The 19,329-nt window shown below is 54.1% G+C and overlaps 1 protein-coding gene across 2 annotated transcripts in view; it reads right to left on the bottom strand.

The window, feature by feature from the left end:
- Positions 1 to 315: 315 nt before the first annotated feature.
- CORO2B (coronin 2B) overlaps positions 316 to 19,329 on the bottom strand; it is a 133,409-nt gene continuing 114,395 nt past the window's right edge. For both annotated transcript variants that reach the window (XM_027067627.2, XM_027067626.2), the window contains 9 exons: positions 13,986 to 14,135; positions 13,184 to 13,348; positions 11,077 to 11,193; positions 10,847 to 10,951; positions 10,211 to 10,307; positions 6,566 to 6,678; positions 6,139 to 6,229; positions 5,797 to 5,936; positions 316 to 2,277 (listed from right to left, as the gene is read on the bottom strand). In XM_027067627.2, the coding sequence (XP_026923428.1) occupies positions 2,146 to 2,277; positions 5,797 to 5,936; positions 6,139 to 6,229; positions 6,566 to 6,678; positions 10,211 to 10,307; positions 10,847 to 10,951; positions 11,077 to 11,193; positions 13,184 to 13,348; positions 13,986 to 14,135 (1,110 nt within the window). In that variant the 3' untranslated portion in view covers positions 316 to 2,145. The remainder of the gene's footprint in view (positions 2,278 to 5,796; positions 5,937 to 6,138; positions 6,230 to 6,565; positions 6,679 to 10,210; positions 10,308 to 10,846; positions 10,952 to 11,076; positions 11,194 to 13,183; positions 13,349 to 13,985; positions 14,136 to 19,329) is intronic.

Raw genomic sequence — 19,329 nt, forward strand, 5'->3', positions numbered from 1 at the left:
GGTCATATCTGGAGACATTTTTGTTCATTACCACTGGGGAGGGGTTGCTATGGCATCTGACGGGTCCTGCTAAATATCTTACAGTGAATAGGACGGCCCTCGCAGAAAAGAATTATCTGGCCCCAAATGTCAGTTAGTGCTGCTTCAGAAGCCTTGCTGTAGACGAACAAAAGTGTCACATTATATCTGTAGATACAGACGTGGCTCGTTGTTCCAGAAAGGCAAGGAGCTGTGGCTGGGAAGCGGACCATCAAGATACCATGGTGACCAAGGGCAGGAGCCACTGGAGTTAAATGAGATGGTCGTGCCCGGGTGTGAGAAGTTGAAAACATTTTATTTCAATTCTATCCTTGGGAGGCAGCATAAATAATCACAAAAGACCACAAAGGTCACCGGGGAAGAAAAAAACGGTCAAGAAGTGTGAGGAGATGAGAGGGGACACTGTCTAGCTGCAGGGGGTGGAGGGCGAGGAGACCCTGCTTTAGCTGGCGGAGAGGGTGGAGGGTTCTTGGAGGAAAAGCCCAAGGGGTGGGGCTTTCCCGGCCCAGGTCACCTGTGGGGGTGGCGCTTAGGGAGCCCTGGCCTCTGTGGATGGATGTGCTGCAGGGTGGCCAAGGGACAAGCAGGTGTGGGGGCATAATGCTAACGAGAGAGGAGTGGACACCCGTTTCTTGACCCCCCCTCCGCCGCAGGCCAGATCTCACCCCCAGACTGTGACTTTTCTGAGAGCAGTGTTTATAGACTCGGTGGGTAGTGGGCAATGAAGGGAGAAAACAAGGGAAGAAAAAAGAAAATGTGTAGAAGACCAAAGGAAATATGGCGTCTCAAAGAGTTTCGTGACCTTGGGCCACTCCTGTTTCCTCATCTGCAAAATGGAGGGAGGATGCTCCCTACTTCTTGGAGCGGATGTGAGGCTCAACTGAGACCCTACGTGTCAAAGACCTGTGTAAACTTTAAAGTGCTATACGGACGCGAGGGGCTGTGGTCGTTCTACAAGTGTAAGGCTGAAAGTGGCTGAGACACAAGCGGTGAGGGGCACACGTGGAGCAGCCCTCAAGTGGTCAGACCCCTGCTCTGCCTTCCCCAGGGCCGAGTTCCACCCTCCTCAGCCTCAGCTTCCAGGAGGAAGAGGCCTCATCTGAGGGAGTCACCTGGGGAGTGAGAGCAGAAGGTGGGGGCCAGGAGGGTAGAGGGGCACTGAGTGTGGAGGGCCTCAACTAGGCAGTGTGACACATTGGCATTACTAGTGTTGGGCAGACGGGAGCAGTGGCTTCCGGTTCTCATTCTCCACAGAGACCTGGGCACTGGTGAAGCCCCTGTGGGAGCCACTGGGAAGGGCCCTGGCCCGGAGTCTGGATACACTGGGTCCTGGTCCTGGGCCAGCTGTTGACCTTCCGGGTGACTTAGTAAGTCACTTCCCCATTGCAACCCTCAGTTCTGTCCTTTGTGAAACAGGGACACTATTCTCTACCCTGCCTACCTCACAAGTTAAATGGGAGAAGGGTGTTCCAAGAGCTTTGAAGAGAATCATGGGAAGGCAAGGGGTCATTATGGCCTTGGCGAGCAATCCTCTTAATTCCCTGAAGACAAGAGAGAGGGGGCGAGAGACAGAAAGGAGCCGGGCTGCTTGCAACCCTTGTCAGGTGAGTGAGCCTTGTGGGGCTGGCTGCCGGGGAAGAAAGGGAGGTGCGGGGAGGGGAGGCAAAACAGCTGATGCCTGTAATCCAGCCCTTTCTGTGCAGTCCAGCGGGGATGTTGGGAGCCCCAGCGGGGAGTGCCGAGATGTCCCGGCGACAAAAGTTCAAGTTCTGTGAGTACTGGGGGTCCTGGCCTCCCCCTCTGCTCCCTGGTCCATTGAGGACACCCCTCAGGGAGCCCGTGCTCTTTGCCCCGCAGGGGAGAAGCTGGCTCCTGGGGTGGCCGCCAAAGGGTGGGTCTCCAGGAGAGGCTGGGGACTTTATTAGCATGAGGTCAAGAGATCAAAGGTCAGCTTCCAGTCCTGGAGGCGGCAGGTGGGGTCCTCAGGCTGTCCCCAGCTCCAGTCCCGGCTATGTCCCTGGGGTCACCGGAGAAGGGGAAGTTAAGGGACGAGTAGAAACCACGGAGAGATCGGAGGTCAGCTTAGAAGGCAGCCCAGCTGGCGAGCTAACAGTTCTTGGGGCTGTTGCGCAAGTTTTTCAGTTCCAGCTGCAGCTGCCGAATGCGGATGTCCTTCTGGGCCAGCTCTTCTTTCAACCGCCGGATCTCATCCTGCTGCCGGAAGAACATTCGGAGGAGCTGGGGTGGAGGAAGAGAGGGGCCAGGGCGGCCGGGAGAGAGCAGGTGAGAAGGCAATTTCCTGAGTGGGTATCGTGCCTGCCCCTGTTCCCCGTCAGCCTCTGCCCTTCTCTCCCAGGCCTCCCCTGCCCCCACTTTAGTCCCCGGAGGCTCTTGGCCCTGCAGCATGTCCTTCTCTGGACCCAGCTCATGGCTCCTACTTCCCTTGGGGAGGTATGAGAGAGTCCACATGGGCCCCTTTCCCAAATATCTCAAGCTCACCCTTTTAGGGGGGCAGACATAATACTCTTACTTGTCATTTGGAACGGGGACCTTTATTATTATTAATTTTTAAATGTTTATTCAGTTTTGAGACAGAGAGAGAAAGCCAGCGGGGAGGGGCAGAGAGAGAGAGGGAGACAGAGGATCTGAATCGGGCTCTGCACTGACAGCACAGAGCCCGATGCGGGACTTGAACTTGTGAACTGTGGCGTCGTGACCTGAGCTGAAGTCAGACGCTTAACTGACTGAGGCACCCAGGTGCCCCATATTATTATTATTTTTTAAGTAGGTTTCAAGCGCAACGTGGGGCTTGAACTCACGACGCTGAGATTAAGAATCATATGTTCTATCCACTAAGCCAGCCAGGCACTGGCTTTCAGATTCCCCTGAAAGGGAACCTTTCTAAAAGTCTTTTTTTTTTTTTTAATCTTTCTTTCTTTTTCTTTCTTTCAATTTTTAATGTTTATTTTTGAGAGAGACAGAGACAGAATGCGAGTGGGTTAGGGGCAGAGAGAGAGGGAGACATGCGAGCAGAAGCAGGCCCCAGGCTCCGAGCTGTCAGCAGAGCCCGATGCGGGGCTCGAACTCACAAGCTGTGAGATCATGACCTGAGCCAAAGTCGGACGCTCAACCGACTGAGCCACCCAGGCGCCCGCAATCTTTATTTATTTTTGAGAGACAGAGAGACAGAGTGTGAAGTGGGGGAGGGGCAAGGAGAGGGAGACAGAATCTGAAGCAGGCTCCAGGCTCCGAGCTGTCAGCACAGAGCCCGATGAGGGGCTCGAACTCGTGAACCGTGGGATCTGGACCTAAGCCGAAGTCGGACGCTTAATCAGCTGAGCCACCCAGGCGCCCCTATGATTCTTTCTTTAAGTGACTTTTTTTTTTTTTCTTTTTAAATCAAATCGGTACTGGTTACATCTGTTCAGAGGGATGATGTGCTCTTTGCCCCTGTGCTAAATGATTCCACACACTCCTGTGGCTTCCAAGTTCTTGAATATTCTTTGCCTAACCTTTTGGTCAGGTTTCGTTTAGAAGAAAAAACAGCCGTACTGAGGTGTAATTCACATACCATAAATGCCACTCATTTTAAGTGTACAATTAGCAACAGCGAATTTTAGTAAGATTGGGTAAAATGAATTTTAGTAACATTCAGAGGCGTATAACCGTAAGTCTTCTGTGCCACACTTCCAGTTTCTCTTCACACTTAGACCACTGTGTCCACCATTTACAGCCTAAATGTCTAGCCGGTTGATCCCAATCGGCGGCGGTGGTTAAAATTGTGGGTAAACCCAGAGTCAGCAGGCTCTGAGCGAGTTTCTTCACAATAAGGAAGGTTCACGAGCTTTAGTGCAGGTTGTGGCATCTGTGTCGCCTGCTCAGAGACCCTTGAAAACTTTCCTCCAGGTCGGTTTTGGTTCATACAAATCAGTCGTAGCTCAATGTTACTTGATTTCACGGCTGCTCACCCCTGCCTCTTCCACGCTGGGTACCAGAACCGACCTCAGGCTCTTGTTATGGCCCACCTGGACTATCGCAGCAACTCTCTTACCTCTACCTTCTCAGTGTGCTTAAAAAGTGTTTTTTTTTTTTTTTTTAAGTGGAAAATGCCAAATATATACTAGGGTGGAAAGAACCACACTATGAGCCTCCAAGAACTCATCAACTGGTTTCAAGAAATAACACGTGACCATTTTTGCTTCATCTCTACTCCTACCCAATTCACCTGTCCCGCTGCCTCCAGGGATTATTTTGAAGCAAATCTCATTTGTCCCATGATTCCACCCAACCCTAGGAATCGGAACATCCCCCTACAATGGTACGAAACATATCTTATAGCAATTGTCAGTCTGTCTTTCAAATTTCCCTTCAGGACTGTGAGGTCCCAGAGGTCAGGAATAGTCTTCGTTTGACAAATAATAGTGATGATCGTTAAGTTGGTGTGACAAGAAACCTCCAAGATGACCGCTGTGTTATCCCCTCCCCTCAAGGGTGGACTGGGCCTAGTAACTTGCTTCAAATGAATAGAAAACGGCAGAAGTGATGGTCTGTCATTTTCAAAAAAACCATGACTTCCATCTTGGACACCTTCTCTTGCTCACTCCGAGGGATACCAGCTGCCACGCTGTGAGCTGCCCTACGGAGAGGTCCATACGGTAAGGACCTGAGGGAGGCCTCTGGCTGATAGCCCACGAGGAACCGAAACCCTCTGTCCAACAACCTGTGAGCGAATGCGTCCTTCCAGCAACCATGCGAATGAACTCAGAAGCAGCTCCTTTCACAGCTGAGCCTTCAGATGTGACAGCAGCCCAGCTGACAGTTTAACCACACGGCCTCATGACAGACCTTGAGCCATGGGCGTCCATTATGAGATACTATGAGATAATAAAGGTTTGTGGGTTTAAGAATTAAGTTTTGGGGTGATGTTTGACACAGCAATAGATACCTGATACAGTTAGCCTCATTGAGCACTGAATATGGGCTAGGAAGAGTGCTAGAGTCTTAGAAAATACCTCTTTAATGCTCACCACATTTCATATCCCCATTTTACCACAAGAAAGGTCAGAAAACTTGCTCAGGCACAGCCAGGAAACGGCCAAGCCCGGAATCAAATGCAGTGGAGTCCAAGTAGTCATCTCTACTCCAGTGGCATCGAGCCACGTGCCTGGCACAGGGCAGCCATCTGTGAACCCTGGCTGGGCTGAACTCAGTCCCTGGTATTGACACCAGGGACTGGGGTTACCGTTGAAAGGAGAAGCCTTCGGGGGGCATGGGTAAGACCCAACTATGGCTGTCCCTGGATGACCTGCCCTCCTTCTAAATGATACAGAGAGTACTTTCATAAACACAGCCTCTTCCCCGCCAAACAGGAAATTGTCAGACCCCGTCGCTGCCGCGGTGCCAGGGAGGAAGGCCGCGCCGTAATGCCTGAGGCCAGGCTTTCCTCTGTTAGCCAGGAATTTATAACTCCCGGAACAGCAAATGACAGCGACGTTCCGAAACGGATTCATGAGCCACGGAACTGTGTGGGCTAGTGAATGCGACGGCTGGGGGTGGGGCATCAATATCGCTACCACATCCCGGCCTCTATTTACTGGGGTCAGAGGCAACGGAAGCCAATAGCAGGCTACTTATGGCATTTGTCACAGAAAGAAAAATGCCCCAGATGGAGTCGGCTTAAAGGCCTGCAGCCCATAATTGAAATGTAAAGGTCTCGCTCTTCTAGGACCTGTGGAGGTAATAACTTATATTCCTTACCTCGTTCTCTGTCCTGGGTGGGACATTCTCTAATAAATCTATTCCATTGACCACAACGCTCTTCTTTTCTTTGATGGGAGCCTTAAATACCATTTTTGAGGACTTCTTATAGCCTTCCTTCAAAGACATGAGCACGGGATCTACGAAAGGCAAGGGAAACGTTCACACTGGCAGGTTGGTCGAGTGTCGAGTGATGGTGCTTTTCATTCACACCATCCTTGGCAGCTGGCTGAGCGTGGGGGAGTCGAGCAGAGGCCATGCAAAGGGGAAATGGGTGAACTCGAGTGAAGGCAAAAGCTGCAGTTCTCGAAGCCTCTTCCGGGAAGCCCACCCGCACGGTACCTCGGTTGATGCCCCCCAGCCATTCATCAGGGGTCAGAGCTGGCTCCGTGCCTGGCGTCATGGGGTAAATGTCTTCCTGGTAGGAATCCGACTGCAGTGAGGGGAGCAGAAGAGTGGACACATAGGGGCCGCTGAGACAACCCCTGCTGTTCAGCAGCCGGTTCTCGCTGACCTCCCGCCCAGCTCCCGCCGTCCCGCCTCCAAGCCTTTGCACTCAGGTGTCTCCCCTGTGGTATCCCCACCCTGCATTCGTTAGCAAGCCAGACTGACCCCACCCTAGAACGGCCCCCAACTCCCACCCCAGATTGGGCCTGAAGACCCCAGTCCACAGGACCTTCTTCTGGGCTCCTCAGGCTTGCAGTCCATGGCGAGCCAGCTAGGATTCAATGCGGGGGGTCCCTTTGGAGCTCAGCATGGCCCCACTCACCCTCCGGGGTACGATCATGGAGATGGGCTCAATCAGGCCCTTGAGAGTCACCAGCTTGTAGAAGCGGAACACCTCGCAAGCCGACACATCCAGCCCGTGCTTGGGCATGACCCCTGTGGACAGGCACACGTGGCTCCATGGGGTGCCAGGGATCCCCGTCAGCACCCCTCCTCCCCGATGTCCTTGATCAAGAGTGTCCTTGAGCACTTAGGTCTGGAGGCAATGCTCTATGCTGAGGGCAGCAGGTGGACCGGGGACTTCTTGAGTCAGACCCTGTCTCTAAGTAGTAACGTCTCAAATAAGCCAGTCCTACCTCACCAGGGTGCATGCTTTAGAAATGGGGCCTTTTATAACTGGAAGGGGCTGTTGGGATAGTTTAGTCTATTCCATTCTTTTTATAGATGAAACTCCTAAGGGTCTAGGGGAAGGGGCTTGCCCCAGGTCACAGAGTATGGCTGGGGCAGAGCCACAGAGCCTGTCACCTTTTTTGTTTCTTTTTTTAAGGTTTTTAAAAAAGGTTTATTTATTTATGAGAGAGAGAGAGAGAGAGAGAGAGAGAGAGAGGGAGAGCTGGGGAGGGGCAGAGACAGGAAAACAGAGAATGCGAAGCGGGCTCTGTATTGTCAGCACAAAGCCCTATGTGGGGTTCGAACCCACGAACCATGAGGTCATGACCTGGGCCGAAGTCGGATGCTCAACCCCCTGAGCCACCCAGGTGCCCTGAGCCTGTCACCTAAAATAAACTAGCTCCCCTAAGCCTCTGTGTTTCTGGTCCTCAGAGAGAACAAAGGAGAGAGAACCCTTTCTCCACGCACCCTAGAGCCCGACACTGCTGTCGAGTTGTGTATCTAGGACTGACAGGGTGCGCATGCCTGGTGCATGTATTATCCGTGTGTCCCCACTCGCCACAGCGTTCCTAACGGCTGCCTCTACCCGATGCCCACCGAGGAAGCAGTGCGGTGTGGGGTTAGGAACACAAGCTTTGGTTCTGAGTCCTGACTCTGCCCCTCTTTCTGGTTGGGAAGGTCTTGGGTAGATCACTGCCTCAGGCTTCAGGTTCCTTGGCAGGTTAGAGGAGAACAGTATGACCCTTCACGAGATGGTCAGGGGATTGGGCCAGAAGAGGCTCATTGACTGCCTGCCACCCTCATGAGCGCAGGGGATGTTAGTCTCTTCTTCCGTGACGTGAACAGGACTTAAGGTTGTGGCTCTCCTTGACTGGAATGGAGGTCTGCTCTTCCAGATACAGGAATTCTAGGAGCCGCAGGGAAGTACTATCATGGTACCCAGGTGGGATTTAGGGCCAGTAGGGCTGGTTTTGAATTCTGGCTCTGCCATGCAGGATCTAGGTGACCTGCCCGGGGTGAGTTACCCAGCCACTCTGAACCTGTGAAAGGTGCCTGGCTCATGGCAGATGCTTTGCAGTGGCCGCAGGTGACGCGGGCGAGGAGAGACAGTTCTCCTTGGTCCCTCTCTCCTCCTCAAGTCCTGCTGACTCGACTTCCGAAACACCTGGATTCATCTTCTCCCCATCTTCCCGCCTCCTCCTTAGTTACCATCCTTTTCCTGCCGCCTCCTTAGTTACCATCGTTTCTTGGCTAGAAGTCCACAGTGGCCTCCAAACCAGTCTCTCTGCCTCCCTCCTGTCCTTTCAAAATCCGGTCTCCCTACAGAAGCCAGAGCAATCTTGGACTAACATTTCAGATTGCGTCATGCTGTCCCATCTCCCACCCGCCTGCTTAAGACAAAGAAAGGCCTCCAGTGGGTTCCCAGTAAAACCCAAACTCCTTCCCCTGTGTGACGGATGGCTGTATGTATCAGTGGGCTCAGGAAAGAGGATTGCCCTCCCCTTCCAATCCGTTGAGGGTCCGAATACAACAAAAGGCAGAGGAGGGAGGAGGTCACCCCTTTTGTTCCTGCCTCATTGTTTGAGCTGGGACAGCTCCTGTCACCTTCTCCTGTCCTTAGGCTGGGATTCACACCATCAGCTCTCCTGGTTCTCAGATCTTCGGACGTGGACCGAACGTCACCTCCAGCTTTCCTGGGTCTCCAGGAAGCCAGCAGCTCTGTTTCTCCGAAGACCCCTCGTGATTACACCTTTCTAACCCGTCTCATGGCATCCGGCCCCTGCCCTAAGCTCCTGTCCCCATCTTCTGCCATGTCACAGAGTCCACGCTTAGTCACCCGGACCTCCGTTCTGTTTCTAGAATATGCCAGGCTCATTCCTGCCCCAGGGACTTTGCATCGATGATCCCTCCTGCTGGTCCTACTCTTCCTTTTTCCTGCTTTTCGGATCTCGGCCTAAAAGGTCACCTCCACGGCGAGGCCTTCCTTGACTACCTGGTCGAAAATAGCCCCCAGTCGCTCCCTGTTCTATTGCCTCAGTTGATTCTCTGCCTAGACCTTACTACCATCCAGTATTTTCCTTCCTTAGGTGTTGACTGTCTGTCTCCCTTCAGTGGAATGTGAGATCCCAAGAGGAAGGCTGTTTCCCACTGAGTCTAAAGGCTGCCACACGGCTGATCCCCAGGAAGTGTTTGTTGAACGACGGTGTGAAAGGGCGGGAGGAGCCAGGTGTCCGGCCAGGTGCTCTCCATCTGAGCTTTACAATAGCCCTGAAAGGTAGGCTTGATTTTTCCCTATTTTACAGATGGGGAAACTGAGCCTCAGAAGGGTGAGCTATACATTTGAGCCAGAACATCGACCTAGGTCTGACTCTACTGTCCAGGATGCTTTGTATTCTACTTGACCAAGAGGCGACAGTGAGGAGGAGGAGGAGACGCCAGAGTCGGGGAGGAGTGAAGTCAATGGAATGGTCACTGGGCCTGTCTCAGGGCCGCCATCTTGTTGCCAGTCACTGAGGTGGGCTCTCAGGTGGGCACTGATGGTCTGGAAGCTGGCTCTCAGGCCGTATCCGTAGCACCGGATCCCCAGAGGGAACAAGCCAGACTCGGGCTCCGAGGTAAGGAGGGAACGGGGCCCCCGAAGAAACTTCTTCCAACGGGCTGATTCTGACCCCAAACAGGAAATTGCTGAATCATATGCAATGCCAGTTGAGAGGAATAAAACTTTTGCTGTAAGACTTTAGCGGTGGTAGAACGGGGGGTGTGAAGAACTCACTACGCTCCATCAATTCGGGACCCTCTGAAGGATTTGCTTAGAGGCTGGGGAGCCTGGGGGTGCAGGGATGGGGACACCCTGGGACTTCCTCCTGTCCTCTCAGGCAGGGACAGAGCTGCTCCTGGAGACTGGGGTCCTGGCTTCCTAAAGGCTTCAGGAAAGTGTCTGGACCCAGACTTTTCTCTGACCTTTAGTTTTTCAACCACCTTACAAGAGTTCAGAGCCACTTGGAGCGCCAGTATCCCCATCTGCAAATGGGAATGAAGCCTGTGTGGGCCGCTGATGACCAGAGGTGATGGAGGATGTCAGGCACCATGGAATGACAGTCAGTCAGGTGGGTGGTGACAGGCTGGCGAAGAAGGGCAGGCGGACCTTCCCAGGGGCAGCATGTGCAGGTTCTGACTGCCCATGAGCTGTGGGCTTCTGACTCTGATTTTCATTTAAAGGCAGGGGTGACCCATGAACCAAACATCCAGTCTCTTGTTCTATAGCATAACAGCCATGGAAGCCTCTGGACCCCCTTACCTAGGCCTTTCTGCGGGGCTGGGGAGCGGAACTCCATGAGGTAACTCAAGAAGGGCTTCTCAGTGCTGATCTCGTAGTACCGGATGTTTCCATCTCCCTGGGGGCAGGGAGAGAGGGAGGTGAGGAAAGTGGGGGCGGGGGTGGGCTGGGCTGAGCAGGCCCCGGTCCCGGGGGTCTGCTGCAGAAAGCCTCAGCGGTGGTCCGAAGACCAGGGAGACCTGGCCTCTAGACCCGTGGCCGGTCGTCACAGGGGACTTACGGGGTGATGGGGTGGAGGCGGTGTGTGCGTGTAGACAGTGTTTGTGATAGACGAGGCCATGTTTGCCAAAAAGCTCCCGGCAGGTGCTTCGAAGGCCGTCATTAGTCACTGTGCTCTACACTTCAGGCTCTGAGCCTTATCCCGGTGTCCACCCCACCCCAGTGCACCTCGGAGGGAACTGTCAGTCACTGACACTTCAGTAAGAATGAGTGTCAGACCTGAGGGCGGGTTTTGATCGAAGAGAGTGAGAGAGACGACCAGAGAGGTTAGCCTGGCTCTCCTCAGGGGGTAGGGCAGGAGCGGGGGGCACAATGGTGGGGGCGGGGGGTCTCCCAACAGGCTGCCCCAGCGCTCCCCACCCCCCAATCTTCGACTACCTTTCCAGCCAGGTAGAGCATGTGGGTGTCAGCATCGTAGAAGGGGAACAGGAGGCCCGACAGCCCATCAATTTCCTCCTCGATCAGGGGCATGGATAGGTCCTCCTGCAGGGAAGAAGGCCCATATCAGCTTATGTCCAGGCAGGACGGCCCCTTACCTTCCCCGACCCCAGCACAGCCCCCAGGACTACAACTCTTTCGTGTCATCGCCTGGCCTCCCCGTGGCTGACCTGGTCCCAGAGGGCGATTTGTCTCGTGTTCCACCTGGAGACCCCTGTCGTGAGCAGTCGCTTCATGTTTCCCAGGAACACCACTCGGTTCACTCTGTGGTTTTTGCAGTTTGCCTCCTTGCAGGGACAGAGAAAGCTGCTAAGCCACGGCTGCTGGATACTAGGAAACCGTAGTAGGCTCAATGGGGGCCCCCAAAAGATATGTCCATGCCTTAGTCCCTGGAATCTGTGATATGGGGTCCTTAACTCCCCTGGATCACCTAAAGGTCACGGCGAGCATCCTTGTAAGAGGTGAGAGATACAGACACACAGAGGAGAAGGTGATGTGACTCCAGAGGCAGAGACTGGAGGATGTGGCTCCCAGCCAAGGAAGCCAGCAGCCATCAGAAGCTGGAAGAGGCGAGGAAGGGTTCTCTCTCAGAGCCTCCAGAGCTGAGAGAGAGCTGTAAGCCACTGTTTGTGGTGATTTGTCACAGCCGCCAGAGGAAGCCAGGTCAGGTGCTGTGGAGCAAGAGAACCCTGGGACCAGGAGCCCAGGGAGCACAGGGGACTCACGGGGTCACTTCTCGATAACTTGCTTCACCCAGGGCTCCTTCTAACAGGGCCAACCTCCGCCTCCACTCCCCCTGCCTCTCGGCTCTCGTCCCTTCCTTCTCCTCCTAACATGCAACAGCCCTTTGCCTGCATGAGTCAGCATCAGGTCGGATACCAGAGGCTGGCGGGGTGGTGCAAAGACTCAGGCTGGCGTCACCTGCTCTGGATTTCAGTTCCACGTCTGTCAAAGAAGGGTGGCCCTGAGGAGTCCCACCCCTCTGGCCCGCGTCACGTCTGTGGGGTGGAGCTTGGGTTCTCAGCTCCTTAACTTCTTCTCCGCTCAGCATGGGTTCTGCACCCACCCCCCTCCCACCCCAGCTTGGTCTGAATTCTTTAAAAAAAATTTTTTTTAATGTTCATTTATTTATTTATTATTATTATTATATTTATATATAATTTATTGCCAAACTGGTTTCCACGCAACACCCAGTGCTCATCCCAACAGGTGCCCTCCTCCATGCCCGTCACCTGCTTTCCCCTCTCCCCCACCCCCGATTCCCCCTCAGTTTCTTCTCAGTATTTAAGGGTCTCTTATGGTTTGCCTCCTTCCCTCTCCGTAACTGCCCCCCTTCCCCTCCTCCATGGTCTTCTGTTAAGTTTCTCAGGATCCACATATAACTCTGCCCGTAACTGAATGTCCGTCTCTACCCCCCTCCAAGGCTCAGTTCCCCTGCGTGAAAGGGGGAAGAGCAGCCGAGCCACCCCCCGCCCCCAAAGGCTGTCGTGAGGATTAAAGGAGTAACGTCCTGGAGCCCTTGGTACAGTGCACGCCACATGGGGAGCTCTGAGTAAATGGCGGTTGATGCTAATGATGCTAATAACTATGAGTGTTATTCTCTGCGATGGTGGTAGTAGGTGGCTTTCTGGTCTTGCCAGTTCGGACTCTTCCGAGAGCATCGGTCCTTTCTTGGGTAGGAGGTAAACCTCACATTTCTCCCAAAGTTTCCCTCCCATTCCATCCATGTATGCCCCACGGCCGGCACACAGTGGGTGCTCGAGAAATTCATTTCTTACTCCCCAACGGCATCTAATCCCTTCCTCGCGGTCAAGACCCGGAACACTCAAAGATCAAGGTGGAGCTAAATTCTCCATCAACCTCCCCACTTGGAGCCGTCTCTGGGGCTGGTGCCCTGAGCCATCTCCCTCAGGCCGGTCCCCACGCAGGTGCCTGGGTAGCGAGTCCCAAATCCCCTCTCCTGTGCCCACGATGGGGCTTGGGCGATACCCAAGGATTTGTGCCCCGAAGGGTGCCACCAGTTCTGCCCCCGGAGCAGGCCAGAAGAAGCCCGTCTGGGGAGGGGGTGCAGTGGGGATGAGAAAGGGTGCTGAGGTCTCTCCCCACCCAGTCTAAGCAGGGCCCCGAGAAGCACCCAGAATCCACAAGGTCAGCAGGGGTGCAGGCCAGGTGCGTGGGAGAAGGGGAGCTGGCACAGCCTTTTCCTCTAGGCCTGCCTGAAAGCCAAGCCCCACATCCTGACACCTTCCCTTCCCCTCAAAGACGGTGGGGCTTCACCTGCAGGACGCGGCCAGAGCGTGGCTCAATCACGCGAAGCTTCTTGTCCTTGCACGTGGTGGTGAGCAGGCTGCCGTCGGTGTTGAAGGACATGCAGAGGATCACATCTGAGTGACAGTCTATCATCTTCACCGGCTCACCCACGTCCAGGTTCCAGATGAGGACCTGCCAGGGGGTGGGCATGCCACAGGCAGGGTCAGCCCTGCGGCTGCGCCGTGAGGCGTCCGTCCCGGTCTGCACCCGGTGGCCCCGGGAAAGACACCCCGTGCCGGGTCGGGGTGCGCTGGGAGGCGGGGGGGTGGCGTTAAACTCTATGTCAGAGGCTGATGCTCCCTGCTGCGCAAATCCACTACTGTCCCTCGGCAGATCCCAGCCCCAGCCGGGATCGGTTTCTGCTACCAGCAAGAAGGATTCATGTTCCTGGCCAGGGCCCCGTGCTGTTCTCTTCCCTACACCGACTTTGCTCCTTTTTCCCACCAGGAGGGCAGTGGCCACTTCTAGATTTAAGAAGGGGCCCAGCAGAGGGTGTGGGCACGAAGTGGGCATTCTCTTCCAACCCGTAGGAGCCAGAGAAGCCAGACAGGCAGCCTCCGTGGACCCCGGGAAAGACAGGGCGCACAGAAGATGCCCGGCGGTGTGCAGCGACTGAACGAATGAATGGACAGGCAGGTGGGACAACGCTGATGAACGTGCTCTGGAAGGTAACAGTGCCCCCTACAGGCAGCTCCTCAAGACCCACATTGCTCCCCCCACCCCCCCCCCCACCCCCACCCCCCGCCCCAGCCACGGCCTAGCAGCTCACCTTGTAGTCATAGCCGGCACTGAAGAGGATGTTGTTGGTCGTGGGGTGCCACTCGACCAGCCCCACGCGCCGGCTGTGCCCGTGCAGCTCGAGGAGAGCCTCTGTCATGTTCCGCTTCAACCCACCCTCGGGGATCTCCCAGATCCGCACCTGCAGACGGGGGGGACGGAGGGCTGGGTGGGCAGGGCCAGGAGAAGCCCCTGACGGCCCCCTCCTTCGGACACCAGGCTTCCCAGATCTGCCCAGGGAGGCATCTGCTGGCCAGTGAGGTGGGTAGAGCCTGACTGAGGCCCAGGGGAGGCTCCGGGGTGCACTTCAAGAGGAAGGTGACCATCTCTTGTGCCTTTGGAGGGGGGTTTCTCTGGCAGGCCTCTGCAGCCCTAGACAACTCATACTGCCGGGATATTGCTACAGTCTAGCGCGTCCCAGAGGGCCACACAGTAATCAGCTTTTGGCCAGTGTTGTATTAAAAGCCTGCCTCCGCTTCCCTTCCCGCACCCTTCTAAGAGCTCTAACCTCCGTCCCAGCAACTCTGCTGATACCCCATGGAGCCGTCCCTTACTGTGCCCCCCACCAAGGGTGGACACGTGAGCAGAGGAAAAGCCATCTGGGAGGCTGGGAGGCCCGGAGTCTCTCCTGAGAGATGAAGAACTAAGGGGGCAGAGGTGGATGGGACGCTGGAGCCCCCCAGGAGGATGGGCAGAGCCTGGATGCTGCCACTATTCGCAGTCTTCCAGACGCCTGGGTGGCTCAGTCGGTTAAGCATCTGACTCTCGGGTTAGGCTCAGGTCATGATCTCACGGTTTCGTGAGTTCGAGCCCCGCGTCGGGCTCTGCGCTGACAGCGAGAAGCCTCCTCAGGATTCTCGCTCTCCTTCTCTCTCTCTGCCCCTTCCCCGCTCACGCCGTCTCTGTCTCTCTCAAATAAATAAATAAATAAACTAAAAAAAAAAGAAGAAGCAGAAAGATGATGGGCCAAGCGAAGGTGGGACACACGGAGAAGCAGAGAGCAGAGGCCGTGTGGCCCCAGAGAGAGGACGTGCGCAGTTTCTCTGCCATGTCTGTGTCCCCCTCATTACTGACGTTAGCCGTGGGGGACTTCCGTGTCTCTGGCCAAACATACCCTGCGCGGTTGCAACCGTCTCCTCTACAAACGGGAGAGGAAACTCTTTGCCTTGCTTTGCCTACCGGTAGAATCAAACGAGATGCTGGTTGGCAAAGTCTGTAAACTGTAAAGTGCTCTAAAGACCTAAGGAGTTCTAGTCCTCGTTACAACTGTTGTCGTCAGTAATGCCATCGATTACGTGCTCCCTGGAGAGGAAAGAACACACGTGACTGCCATTTAGGACACCTTTAAAGCAAATCTTTTGAAAATCTGAACTCCACCTTGGCCAGTAAGGAGACAAATGAGAAAAACAGCTTTGAGATACCATTTATAACCTTCTAAAATAGCCACCCCGGGAGGGGACAAGGGCCAGGGGTTGGCAAGATTATCTCCTGGAACTTGTAGATTCCATTGGTGTTGGTAGTATTATAAATCAGAGTAACTCTTTTGGAAGCAATTTGGCAATCTTTAGTAGGAACTATAAAGACATTTATGTTGTATCCTTTGACCTAGTAATTTCACTCTGAAAATCCAATATAAGCAAAAATCTCCATGCATGAAGGTGTTCATTGCAACACGGAAAATTTAGAAACACTCAAAGTGGCCAACACTAGGGCAACAAATTAATATGTTATGTCATTATGCGATGTTAGCTGTTCAATGATAATTCCGAAGCCCGTGAGTAAACAGGGAAAGCCAAAGACAGTCCTAGGGACAGGGGAGAAGACTGGGAACTGAGGGCACCCCTGAGGGAATTCCCTTGGCGGTTTCCCTTCTTGATGTTTCCCCCCGCAGATTCTAGCAATGAGTATTTCCCACATCATGTGTGTTTCCCCGGAAGACCCAGCTCTGCACATGCAGACGTGGGAAGCATGGGGTGAGAAAGGCAGGTTCAATCAAAGGTTTGGGGTCACCCTTAGGTGTATCATTCTGTTAACAAAATACACTCTGGGTGGGGGGCGGTTGCTGGGTGGCTCAAATGGTTAAGCGTCCAACTCTTGACCTCCGCTCAGGTCATGATCTCATGGTCTGTGAGTTTGAGCCCTGAGCCAAGCTCTGTGCTGATGGTATGGAGCCTGTTTGGGATTCTCTCTCTCCTCTCTCTCTCTCTCTCTGCCCCTCCCACATCTCTCTTTTTTTCTCAAAATAAATAAATAAATAAACTTAAAAAAAAAACACTCAGTGGGGCGCCTGGGTGGCTCAGCTGGTTAAGCATTTGACTTCCACTCAGGTCGTGATCTCATAGTACGTGGTTTCAAGCCCCATATTGGGCTCTGTGCTGACAGCTCAGAGCCTGGAGCCTGCTTCGGATTCTGTGTCTCCTTCTCTCTCTCTCCTACTCACGCGCTGTCTCCGTCTCTCTCAAAAATAAATACACATTAAAACAACAACAACAAACCACTCAGGGCACCTGGCTGGCTCAGTCGGTAGAACATGTGACTCCTGATCTCAGGGTTGTGAGTTTGAGCCCCACACCGGATGTAGAATTTACTTAAAAAATAAATCTCAAAAAAAAAATGTTTAAACAACACACTCGAAAAACAGTTATAATTAGGGGACAGTTCGCGATATTTTTCTGACATGCTAATCGCCTTTGGTTGCTCCAGCTCTCTGCGAAAGCCCAGCGCTCAGGAGGCGCCTGGCTGGTTCAGTTGGTAGAGCGTGTGATTCTTGATCTTGGGGGTCATGAGTCTGAACCCCATGTTGGGGGTAGAGATTACTTAAAACAAACAAAACAAAGCCCAGAGCTCGCACACAGCCCTGCATGGTGGTGGGGGTTGGGGGAGCGAGGTGATAGGGGGGACCCAGCAGGACCCAACAAACCACACACCCCACACTTTTTTGTCTTTTACGCAGAGGGAGGCCGTTACGCATGTTCTTCTGCAACTTGGTTTTCTCCCGTAACAGGTAGTGGACATCTTTCCACACCAGGACACATGGATTTACCTTATCTTATTAAGTGGCCGGGGCGGGGGGGGGGGGGGGCACCTGATGCGTGACTGTGCCAGGATGGGTTTAATCAGCCTCTATTAACGGACATCAGGGTTCTGCCCACTGTTGTCCCTGTTACAATTCACTCTGTGCCGAACAGTCCTGTAATACAAGCTTGAGTGTGGATATTTCTGTAGGGCACGTGCCTACAAGCGTTTCATTTTTTAATAGTCACTGTAAAACTGTCCTCGAAAAGCTGTCCCAGTTTTCACCAACAGAGTCTGAGAGCACTTCTTTACCTAGGTCTCTAACTCTACCTTCAAAAATAGACTTCTGTCCACCCAATAGGTTGACAATGACATCTCACTCTTCGGGTTTGCATTTCTTTGGTTCCTAGAAATACTTGGCATCGTCTTCTGTGTTTATTGTTTGCGCTGGAGGAGGAAGCTCTGGAAGCTTTTGGACTCAAAGGGATGAGCCTTTGAGGGTCGTAATGAAAGGCCAGTGTGGACACGTCTGGAGGCAGAGGATGCTGTCTATGGGCACCTTATACCGTGTCCTGAGGACAACAGATGAGTATATACACGTGGACACCAAGGCAGTCAGTGCCTAAGTGTTGACTGAGGCAGGAGAGTGGCCTCTGGGCTTTGAGAGAGGTCTCTGAAGCAGAGATTACAGACTCATTCATTCCACACTCGCACCTCTATGAGCCAGAGTCCTGCTAGCCAGGGGATTGTGCTGAGCTCGCCTGGTGCCCTGCTCCTGAGCAGCACACAGTGGGGCAGTTAAGGGCAGAGAACCCATGGAAACAGAGCTGAAGGGGGGCTAAGGATGGGTGGGGAGGGTCTTGGCAGAGCAGGGCTAGAAGACAGGATGTTGGCCCAAGTTTGAAAAGAGAGGCTGAAGGATGTGGGGAGGGGGGAGGAGACAGACACAGGACCAGTGTGCATGGGGGGTTCCGGCACGGTGGCTGGGGGAAACGCAGCCTGAGCGGGGTAGAGCAGGCCGGGAGAGAGCAGGCAGGGAACTGAGGAGGCCAGAAGCCATGTGTGTCACACCTAGTCACGGAGGCCTCAGGAAGCAGCTTCGCTTGGGCCGGGTCTCAGGAAGAGCCCATTTCCAGAACAGTCCAATTCCTGAGTGTCAGCTAACTGAGGCGTGTCCCACACCAGGCTAAGGTAGAGGCGCGAGGGAAGCTGTGAAGTGGGGATCCGCCCAGGTTCTAATCCCACTCGCTGCTGGATGACCTTGGAAAGCCAGGTCACCTCTCTGAGGCTCAGGCTCCTTGTCTAGATGATGAAGAGAGACACGTGCCCCATGGAGGGTCAGACTACACTGGGCTTCATGTCCGTGGGAGTCTGAGGCTTTCTAGCCACAGCAGCGGATTTGCTGGGATGACAGCTCGGCCTAGGGACCCAGGGGCTGAGCCAAGGGGATGGGGACGGCAGGTTGTGTCTGTGCCTCTGAACTGGATCCAAGTCCCATCCATGGAGCCGAGGCCTGCAGGGGAAGGCCCAAAGAGCTGTTTTCACCAATGACTGTTAGGTGTAGGGTCCCTGGCAGGGCTTGGGGAACCCGATGGAAAATGTCCTACGGAGAGGGAGAGAGGCACCTCGCCTCACCCCCATCTGATACCAGCCACTTCCCTCCCTGGGCCCCAGTTTTCTCATCTGCACGCTGAGGCCATACTAGTTAATCTCCTGAAGTCCCCTGCGTTTGACATCATCGAATGTATCACTGGCGAGGGGGCGAGACGCTGGGTCTCCTGCTATAGCACATAGCTGGCACCGTGTGCCATGGGAGCTCAGAGGAGGAGCTGGAGTGAGTTCACAGTGGGCCTAAGCCGCTGGAAAAGGAATTCCAACCCCTTGGTCTTCAAGGGGTTTGTCTGAAGCAAAGAGCCGATGCGTGGGGGAGGAGCACTGCGGATCGGCTCAGAGGTTGCTCTGGAAAGTTACTTCCACTCAACAGGAAACCTGGTAAGGGCAGACAAACCGGATTTCTGGAAGGAAGGGGTGGAGAAAGGTGGCAAAACACTCTCTCTAGCAAGCCAGCTGCGCCCCTTTTCAGGGCCCTGGCTCAGAGCCCTGTTTAACTCAGCTACATTCAATGCAACCAAATATGTTCCATGGCTCCCTATGTCACACACACCAGATACGGGGCAGGAGAGGGTATCCTTCATCTCAGCAGCTCACAGTTTTGTGGGGGAGACAGCAGGCAGGGCAGACAAGGCTAACGGGAGACGGCTGATAAGGATCGTTAATAAAGTTACAAAACCAAGTGTCCCTGTGCCTGGGGAGGGGGCAGC

Source organism: Acinonyx jubatus, chromosome B3 (genome assembly GCF_027475565.1).
Source record: "Acinonyx jubatus isolate Ajub_Pintada_27869175 chromosome B3, VMU_Ajub_asm_v1.0, whole genome shotgun sequence".
Lineage (NCBI taxonomy): Eukaryota > Metazoa > Chordata > Mammalia > Carnivora > Felidae > Acinonyx > Acinonyx jubatus.